Here is a 9,854-nt window from a genome sequence, read left to right as displayed (position 1 = left end):
TTTGTTGGTTATTACCGTGCAAAAAGAAAGGAAGTTGGATTTTTGTTATGATTACTCGTTCATTAAGCACTTACATGTCATTTACTTTAGTTTCTATTAGTGTTTGTTGTTTTGTAGGATACCTTCCATTTGGGTTCCTTATGTAGTTATCACTATATTTTCTCTTTGGTCCGTACTATATAGCTATGTCTTTACCTTGTCTGCTACCGTTTTACACTTGCGTTTTCACTTGAATTACTTCTGTTATATATCCTCTTCAAATTCACGTCTTTATTTGTATTAGCCCATACTTGTTATATGCCTCAAATTGTCACGTGATTTACTTGTTAAATGCCTTAGCTTGCTACATGTTTTCACTCGCTACATGTTTAAACTTACTATATGTTCTTCTTACCATATGCCTTCATTGATTGAATGTCTTATCTTGCTACATGTTTTCACTCACCACATGCTTTAACCTCCTCTATGTCTCTATTTATTATATGCTCTACTTACTATATGCCTTCACTGATTAAATGCTTTTACTTGCTACGTGCTTCTACCTGCTACATGATTTCATATATTGAATGCCTTCATTTGATCCAAGTTCTTACTTGATAAACATCTTTGCTCGTTTCATGTATTATTACTCTCATTTTCTTAACCGGATTGGGTGACTTGTGGATTGGTTGTATGATATACCTTGTGGAAGCCTTGTCGTTATATATGATGGATTAGTTTTTTATATTGGACTGCTCATTATATATATATATATATATATATATATATATATATATATATATATATATATATATATAGGGGATCGGGTTGCGCGCCGCAACGGAGAAAAAGATGTATTATTGTTATTCATGACTTTGTTTTATGTCAGTTTATCGTGTTGTAAGACTGAGAAATGATGATATTTTGGGGCCCTTTGTCATTTGTATTCTTGATTCATTCATTACGTGATTATGTGTGTATCTTTTCTCGTATTTGCTCTTCTGCTTATTATCTGCACGGGTACAAATATAAGTAGGTATCTTTTAATTAAAAATTTCGTCACTATTTCACCGAGGTTAGTTAAGATACTTACTGAGTACATGGGGTCGGGTGTACTCATACTACACTTCTGCATCTTGTGTGCAGATCTTGGAGTGACGTAGCAGTAGAAGACGAAGTCGTGCATTGAAGACGTACCCGCGTTCCAGATTCGAGTTGTCTCTTATTCATGGTAGCTTAAGATTTAAGTTTTGTCTATGTAAACTTCAAATAATTATTGTATTTATTCTTCCAAATAGTGGCTCATGACTTGTGCCACCGGTTCTTGGGATAATTGTATTATATTGGGTTTTAGTTTCTATTATATACATTGTTGATTTCTTAATTTAGTTGTAATTTATATTATTTGACTTAGCTAGTGGGTTGTGTTAAGTGCATCACGATTAGATAGATTTTGGATCGTACATTTATCTGTTCTTTTAATTCCCTTTTACTGTTTTATTGCTTTTCTTAATCAGAAATATCCAATAAAAAATATCAAGAAGTGTAACAAGAATCTAATTCTCCTTTGACTACTGCTATATTGAAACCCCAGTTATTCCAAAATTCAAGAACTCCGTCACCGTCTCCGTCGCCGGCTAAGCCGCCGTTAATGCCACCTCAATTTCCTCCACAGAGAAAATCACCAGCTCAATGTGCACTGGCAAGAACAGCTAGCTGGTCACCAAATAATGTTCAAGAATTAAGTGACGATTTTAATAACAATGGATAATCTCCTAATGCCTTGAGGTTAAAGAAAATGAAGGATGGAATGAGAGAAATGATGCAATGGTGTGATGTTATGATTCAAGAAGACAAGATTTGTGAGGAAGCCGTGTGGGTGGAGAGAAAGAGAAATTGTCTGATTCTGCATTTCAAAGTGTCCCTCTGGTAAAGGCTATCAGATTCTTATGTGGAAATAAATGCTACTACAAATTGTCAACTTTCTGAGAACCTTTCTACTCAATTGCATTGGTGGTTTAGATGATGATTGCATCAGCAAAAAGCACAAACAGTATCAGAATCACTAATCATATAAGAACTAGTTAGGCGCTATTTAATTGAGAAATATTTTAGTTGTATTCTTTCTGTAATGTTCTTTCATCGAGTAAAGCTTCAGGTGTCATTTGACCTATTTGATAAAAGTCTTCTATAGTTTGTTTTTAGTCTTTCTTTCCTTTTTAGATTTGTGAATTCAGGATTTGTGGATATGCTTGCATAAAAAAAAAAAACTGCTTTTATCGTAAGAAAAATGTAATAGAGTTCTTAAGGAAGTATACACTTAAACATAGTACCAAGCTAGTTTAAGTGATTTGGTTTAAACACCACGTGTGCCAAACTAGTGCAGAACTTGGTTCGACAAAATAAAGGAAGAGGGAAAAGAACAAAAGGCAGATCAGTTTGCAAGAATCTTTTTTTTTGACAAGTAATTTGCAAGAAGAATCTATTAGAAGAAACATCCCTTGTCTGAGTTTCAATACACCATAACATTATTTTCAGTCAACCAAAACAAAAAAACAAAAAAAAGAAACAAGAATATGAAACCATTAAACCAAAAAAAAAAAAAAAAAGAGAGCCCGGCGTCTCATTCTACTTTCTATTCCTACCTACATCTTTCAATGCAAATGTTGCTATCACTTTCTCACGTTCCACTCCCACCCTTTAAAGCGCGCTAAGGCATGCTTGGAGTTCCTTTCTAAAGTCAAGCTTTGACTAATATGCTAGAACCTAGCTACAGAATCTCACAGTTCATCCTTAACATCATCAATGGTGCTCTCTGGGCTTGAACTGGCATCAGACTCTGTAGGTTTCTGTGTTGAGGCCGGCTTCTGAATCTTGAAAGGGATAGATGCGTGCTTTTTCAGGAATTTGTAGAAAGCCACCACTGTACGGTCTGTGTCAACAGTAATCTGTAGAACGGGATGATCATTTAAAGATGAATTAGCTATCATTTTTAAGAAGCAAAATGGAATGGAACATATGTAATACAATTTTGGAAACAACTTAAGTTACACTCACTGGATCAAAGCTCTTGTTTCCAGCTGGGAAGAACAGAAGTGTTGGGAATCCATCAGACTGCAATAAATCAAATAATCATTAACCCAATGTTCGAACAACCACAATAACCCCCTCCCATTGCACTTCTCAAAGGATAATTGAAAAGAATAAACAATTGGCACTTTTTTCCTCCTATAGCTTGACTCTTTTCGAAGACCAAGCATGTGAAAAGTTTTTATGCATGGTGGTGAGACTTAAACTTAGGACCTATGCATAATATTAAATAATGTGACCATATTATCTAAGAGTTTAAGTTGTTAGCGACTTAGCGGCCACACTTTTAGTTACTTGCGTCATCAACGAACCCTTAGTTTTCTAGAAATTTTCTTTCTTAAAGATAAATGTTGGTATACACACGAAAGGATGCAGTATAACTTGAGCATGCTCGCAAACATATCCAATCAACAAAAAAACTATGTACTGGGATATAGAATCTGGCACATTCCGCATGGGACACAAGAGTATGTAACTGAAGTCAAAACATGAAGTCGCAAAACGTACCTTGGCTCGGGGGTGCTCATTTGTGGTACCATCCATCTTGGCAATAACAAGGGAGTCGATGCCTCTTAAATGCTTGCCAAGCTTGTTGTATATGGGTTCTAGTGATTGACAATGCCCACACCAAGGAGCATATATCTGTTTTGAATCACAAATCAAAATTCTCCATCAGACATCCAGAACTCAAAAGTTTTGGATGTTGAACATCCAGTTATTTGTATCATTGAATAATACAGGCACTCATTCAAAACAAGACGACTAGTACCTCAAGAAGAACATCTTTTGATTCATCCAGAACAATTTCGTCAAAGTTATTACCAACCACAACTTTGACATCCCCGTCATTCTGCATGAATGATCAAAGGGTTTGAGAAAACAAAGCTCAATCTGAAGCTTAATGTTGGAAAGTAGTGAAAAGAACTAGAAGACTTACGGTCTCAGGGATTGGGTCAGATTTATAAAAGGGCTTTAGGTTGTCTTCCAAAAACTTCTCCCCGAATGACTGCAAAACAAATAACAAAAAAATACATATAGGATAAGATAGAAAGTCGAGGATTAGCTGAGAGAACCTTGCTAACCTAAGGTGATCTCTCAAAAAGGAGCAAAATCCAAAGCTCCAAAAATGAATTCCACTGCACCCCTCCCTCCCATCAATGCCAAGCTTTACCATTCACCAACAAAGATTTCAACGGCTAAAAAATTTAATTGTTTCAAGAGTATTATCCAACTCGTCGAGGCTAACATCATAAAATCAAATTTTCAAGTTGATTAACTGTTTTACTCTATGTAACTTTGAGAAGGAAAGGCCTATCACTCCAACTTTCTGATTTATTCAATCTACTTTCTCCCCTCCTAACCCCTCATTTATAGTTTTATTTTAAAAGAAAACAATATGTATAACTGATTCATAAACACATTTGATCTAATTTGACACAAGGGGAAGTAGCATCCGGAATTTTTCACACAAGGTTTATCCAAAAGCTTGGTTCTAAAGTTAGCAGTGAACAAACCTTGACATTGTCCAAGGTTATTTCACCTTCCAGTACAAACTTCCTCCCATCCTCATTTCCTGTATATGCGAGAACCTGCACCAATTCTCGAGTTAGATGCTAGGAAGTTTATGGAAGTTCGAAAACAAAATCTTCTGCAAAGGGAGTAAACTAAAAACATCTTACTCTTGGGGCATCACCGCTAACACCAAAGTACTCTGAAACTGGTTTTCCAACATCTTCATTGTCGATTTCAACATACACAGAGATAAGCTGCAAGGTTTTTGGAAAATAAAAGCACGAAAGACTTTTGAGTCAGAGAATTGGCAAAAGCACACTATGCAGACAGCTTCTTTATAAAGTGACTGGCTGCCCTAAATAAAGGCTTTTCTTTCTTCTGAGCATGTTTCCAAGTATCAGAAATCGCAACCAACCCCCCCCCCCCCCCGAAAGCCCTTTTTCTCCTTCTTTGTATACACGAGACATTCATAAATGCCCATAATAGTGCATATCTGAAAGAGGTGGTAAGATTCTCACCTTCCCTTTAAAAGCTTTCACAGCCTCTTGAAATATTGGCAGAAACTTGTCTGAATCTTTGGAAGTGGCAAAAAGTATCAACTGTGAATAAGAAAGAGAACATGTAAAACAAAAGAAAGAAAAACCACACAAGATCAGCCTGCTATTGTTAGCTTAATGATCACCTGCTTCTTAATGGGATTTTCAAATATCTCTGAGGCACTTTCCCGAGTAAAATAGGTGACAAGAGGAAGTTTATTCTGAAAAACAAACTCAGCTATTGCTGACTTGGTGAACTCACCGCCTGCAAGAAAGCGTGACATTGGTAAATACTTCTCTATTGAAATGATTAATGCTACATAACTGCATTAGCCAGACTAACCGAAGTGGTTGATATTTTCGGCTTCCTTCTTAATTATGACAAGAGCTGGACGTTTGGCTTGAGAATCGATGTGGAAGAGCTTTGCCACATCTGGACTGGCAGTCTGATAGAAGTTGACATCATCTTCTAGTGCAGCAGCTGCAGCAAGCTCTTCACTTTTATCACCCTGAAACATGTAAAATGATTTTTTTAAAGAAATTATGACACATATATATGCTACAACAGTATGTTAAGAAATGCTGCCAATTACGAAAAAATAGAACTCAACTGCCATACATTTCTTTTTATTTTGCTGGTGTTCCATTTTTATGCTTACGAATTATAATTCATGTTTTTTCCCTCTAGCTGGGTTCTCCCCATAAAATTAAAATTGAGGAAGTGGTATTATAATCTTCACTTGCATTATCACAGTATCACCTATATAACTGGAAAAGGCGTCCCAAATTTTTATATCACTGTATTACATGCCAAAAGTCGCTAAATTCGGCTTCCACATATGTTCTTTTTAATCTTTGGTATAAATCTTCTTTTAGTCCCTTTAGCTAGGTTTTGAATCCCCAACAAATCAAAATTAAGAAAGCCACATCCACCTTTGTTACCAGTGATATATCTAGTAGAATATATAGCAGGTGGATATGATGAGACATCAGCAAATTCCTCCAAAAAAAACTAAAGCCGAGGAATTCAATCAATTCTAAAGTTAGTTCGCAAGCTACAGCTACTACTCTCGCCATCTATAAGATTTTGATGATTCATAGTACCATAATTTTGTTCCATTGATTAAATCTAAAAGCAACTTTAGGTTGAATGAGAGAAGTAATACTGTACTAATTAATCACCATAACCTGAATTGCGTTTAGGTCCCATCTTGCTCATAACGAAAAGAAAACCAGCCTGGATAGAGGAATTACCACTAAATCATTCAAATAAGCCAACACTACTTTTTTCTCATCTTTCAAGATACGTTCTGCCTCCTCTGCCGTCGTTATATTTGATAGAGCAGGTCCAGTCTTCTTTTTTATCCATGAAACAATAGCATCCCTGCAATGAAAAACAAATGAAAATCCACTTCGGAGTACAACAAAGTAGAAAGAATGTTAAGATAACAATACTAAACGTATGGAAGGAAAGAATTTAACTTTTATATGTTGTCAAAATTTATTTACACAATTAGGTCACTTAAAAGTAATTACAACTAACTGTTTATATCAAGTTAAAGTAAGTACAACTAACTGTTTATATCAAGCAAAGATTTGTAACTTGGATAAACGACATGATACAACGAGTCAAAATACATGTATGTTGTAAAAATCTTCAAAAATTCTAAGCAAAGCCAGTGCTTAGAATACGTATTAAATGAGATTAATCAACACTTTCGATCATATAGTAATTTAATAGGTTTCCAAGTTCTTTCATCAAGTTCAGGACCACCAGTCAAGAGCACATCAGCAGTTCATTTCAGCACTCACCAATACTTCCAATGAATTTACAAATGAAACTAGACATTCTACAAATTTAAGATCCACTCTCACAATAAGATACATTGTAAGAAAAAATTTAAGATTATAAATATAGGTACAAGTCACTAGCAAGAGTAATAGATAGCAAAGAGGAACATGTTAATTCACCAAGCAAGCCGAAAATTGAGAAGCCACACACACACAAACACGCAAATTCAAACACGACAGAATCAAGTGAAAAACCAACTTACTTGTTTCTTTCACCATTGTAAGGCTTGTGAAGGCCATCAATGAAGAAGAAAACAGCGGGATAGCCTTGAACATCATACTTCTGAGCCAGCTCAGCTTCCTCAGTGGCATCCACTTTAGCAAGCATCACATTCTCTCCTTTCAGCTCCGTCGCGGCCGCAGCATACTCCGGCGCGAGTGCCTGGCAGTGACCGCACCACGGCGCGTAGAACTCAACCATAACATGTTTATTCTTCGCAATAAACTCACTGAAATTCCCTTCCTTCAGTACCGCAACATCCTTCTCATCCACTGCCGGTGGCTCGTAAGAGTCGTATCCGTGATCCGAAGCAGCGGAATCATCCTCGAGATCGTCGTAGTTCTCGAAATCGTGGTGGTCGCCGTACGGATTGGAATCTGAATGAGCATCAGCAGCAGAATCCTCTTCTTCGAGGAAACTGAGATCTTCTTCTTCTTCTTCAAGGTTTTTGCTGTCTAAAGACGACGCCGTTTTGAGGAAAATGAGATTGAGTAAAAGAATCGAGAGAATTAGATATTTCTTCATCGCCATTTTGGTGAAGAAAGTTGAAACTGAAACAAGAAGAGAAGTAAAGAGGGAAAGTCTTCAGTTGTGTACTTGTATAAGACTGGTAAATAAGTACGAATTGTATGTTATGCTTATGTCATTGTACGTTGATCAAGAATTGCTGACCCCACTTTATTACACCGAGATTTTTGCGCTGATGAGATCACACCGAACATGGGCACGTGTCAATATTGGGTTGGGTCTTGTGAAATAATCGGCTAATAGGGATTTGACACATCAGAAAAATGAGGTGGTGAATTAAATTGTTGACTTTTGACTTTTTGGATATAGTACAAGTGAGATGCGATCGACAAGTAAAATATTGACACTAGACTAGGAGAAATCTAGTGCTCTCGTATATGCCATATCATGTTTGACATTTTAATGTGCCAGGTTTTTTTTTCTTTTCTTTTTTATGTCTTTATTCAATGTAATTTTAGGGGTAAATAGTGTTAAATTTTCCATTTAAGAGATCAATGGAAAAGGAAATATTCCAAAAAAAAAAAATACAAGATTTGATTAGTCAAGCATCAAGGATTAAGAGTTACTACAATGGATAAAATAAAATAATTATCCAATTCAATTCAATTCATGACATTTTCAACACACAAGTTCTACTGTCAAAAATCAAGTATAGAACTTGTGTGTTACGTTAGTTGCTGCACATAAACATCGTGATTAATTTACGTCACAAGTTGGTTAAATTTGAATGAAACTAAAAGAAACTAAAAATGATGAGTCTGGAGAGAAATATCATTCCTGAAGATATATGGTGAAGTTTTTTATTAGGCCTATCAACTTTCTGTCAACGTGAAATTTTGTCCAAAACATTACTTCAAGTTCTAATTGTCCTTTTCTCTTTAACTAGTATTAGTACCCGCGCGATGCGCGGACACAAATCATGTCGGATTGTGATTTGGATTATTTGAATTATGTAAGAATAACTTTAAAATATAAACCTTCCAGATAAAATTTATAGGTAATCATTAGATATTAATTAAGAAGCAAGACATGAAACCATTTCGCAAATCTCATATTGGATAACCTGTTTTTCTTTTTATATATTTATATAATCCAATAGGTTAATTTTAGTACTTGAATTTCGTTCGTTATCAATATTAAAAATTACTAACTATGTCATATGGTGATTTGTCTCGTTTGGACATATTAAATTATATTATTTTAATAAAATTCTCGGTATTAGTTTATTTTTTATCTCAAGCTTAAATAAGTCCTATTATTTTAAATTTTACACAATTTCTTTTGTTATTTACTTATATTTATCATATTATTTATTATTTAATATTATTATACTTTCATGTGATTTTTTCTGCTTACTAATTAACTTAATATTTTGCTTATTATACTTTTAATAATTATCGATAAATATTATTTTTTTATTCTTGAAATTAAATATATTTTACGCTTTTATCCTCTTACTCGAAACTATTTTACTATTTAAATCTATCAATAATATTTTTGAATATTATTCATTATTTACTTTATTTTATTTTAAATTAATTTAAAGTATAAATATTCTCACATTATATCTATTTTTTTCTTTATACAGTCTCTTCCCTATTAAGAAATTTTTAATTAATATTTTACATCTAATCAAAATAATATCATATTTGACTTTAAGTTTTAACTTTGATTAGTATAAAATATTAATATATAAGTTCTTTGATTATTATATTCCAAATCTATTAAGTTTTCTTATATTTATTTTTTGTATTACATGCACTAAAAAAAATCTCTTTTAGTTTCAAGATACAAAATTTGACTTTTAATTTTAGTTAATAAAATTACTTATATTAGATATTTATTTTATATTTTTTAAATTTTAATTCTATATCTGGTAAGACTTTAATTTTTGGTGCCATTTTATTTAGTATTATTATCCATTACTATCCTTTAATATAATAGATAGATAAATCTAGAAATGTTGTAATCTTAAAATAAATATCTATTTTATTTTGCTTGACTTCTTAAGTTATTTAAATTTATCAATAGTATTTTTTAAGTATTTTATTTCACTTTATTTTATTTTCTAAACTAATTCTTAGCATAAATATTCTCATGCTATTTCTAATTTAGCTGTTAGAAATAAGTTGCGTGGT

General features: G+C 33.7%; 1 protein-coding gene across 1 annotated transcript; it reads right to left on the bottom strand.

Moving 5' to 3' along the window:
* On the bottom strand, positions 2,418-7,792 carry LOC109225420 (protein disulfide isomerase-like 1-3). The gene is made up of 12 exons (XM_019390072.1): positions 7,172-7,792; positions 6,372-6,501; positions 5,461-5,626; positions 5,264-5,382; positions 5,100-5,180; positions 4,749-4,835; positions 4,584-4,658; positions 4,007-4,075; positions 3,839-3,919; positions 3,577-3,711; positions 3,037-3,093; positions 2,418-2,927 (listed from the first exon to the last, which is right to left on the bottom strand). Exons 1-12 carry the CDS (start codon positions 7,717-7,719, stop codon positions 2,760-2,762), a joined length of 1,716 nt encoding a protein of 571 aa, XP_019245617.1. The 5' UTR covers positions 7,720-7,792; the 3' UTR covers positions 2,418-2,759.

Source organism: Nicotiana attenuata, chromosome 5, assembly GCF_001879085.1.
Source record: "Nicotiana attenuata strain UT chromosome 5, NIATTr2, whole genome shotgun sequence".
Lineage (NCBI taxonomy): Eukaryota > Viridiplantae > Streptophyta > Magnoliopsida > Solanales > Solanaceae > Nicotiana > Nicotiana attenuata.
The sequence above is the reverse complement of the archived record's forward strand: the minus strand, read 5'-3'. Positions and strand labels throughout refer to the sequence as shown.

What these genes read in the sequence shown, in the direction of transcription:
- LOC109225420 (XM_019390072.1), bottom strand. Translation starts at nt 7,719, where the DNA reads ATGGCGATGAAGAAATATCTAATTCTCTCGATTCTTTTACTCAATCTC. An exon ending in AAAATCCCATTAAGAAGCAG is followed by an intron (nt 5,181 to 5,263) that starts GTGATCATTAAG and finishes TCTTATTCACAG; the next exon opens with TTGATACTTTTTGCCACTTC. An exon ending in TTAGCGGTGATGCCCCAAGA is followed by an intron (nt 4,659 to 4,748) that starts GTAAGATGTTTT and finishes GAATTGGTGCAG; the next exon opens with GTTCTCGCATATACAGGAAA.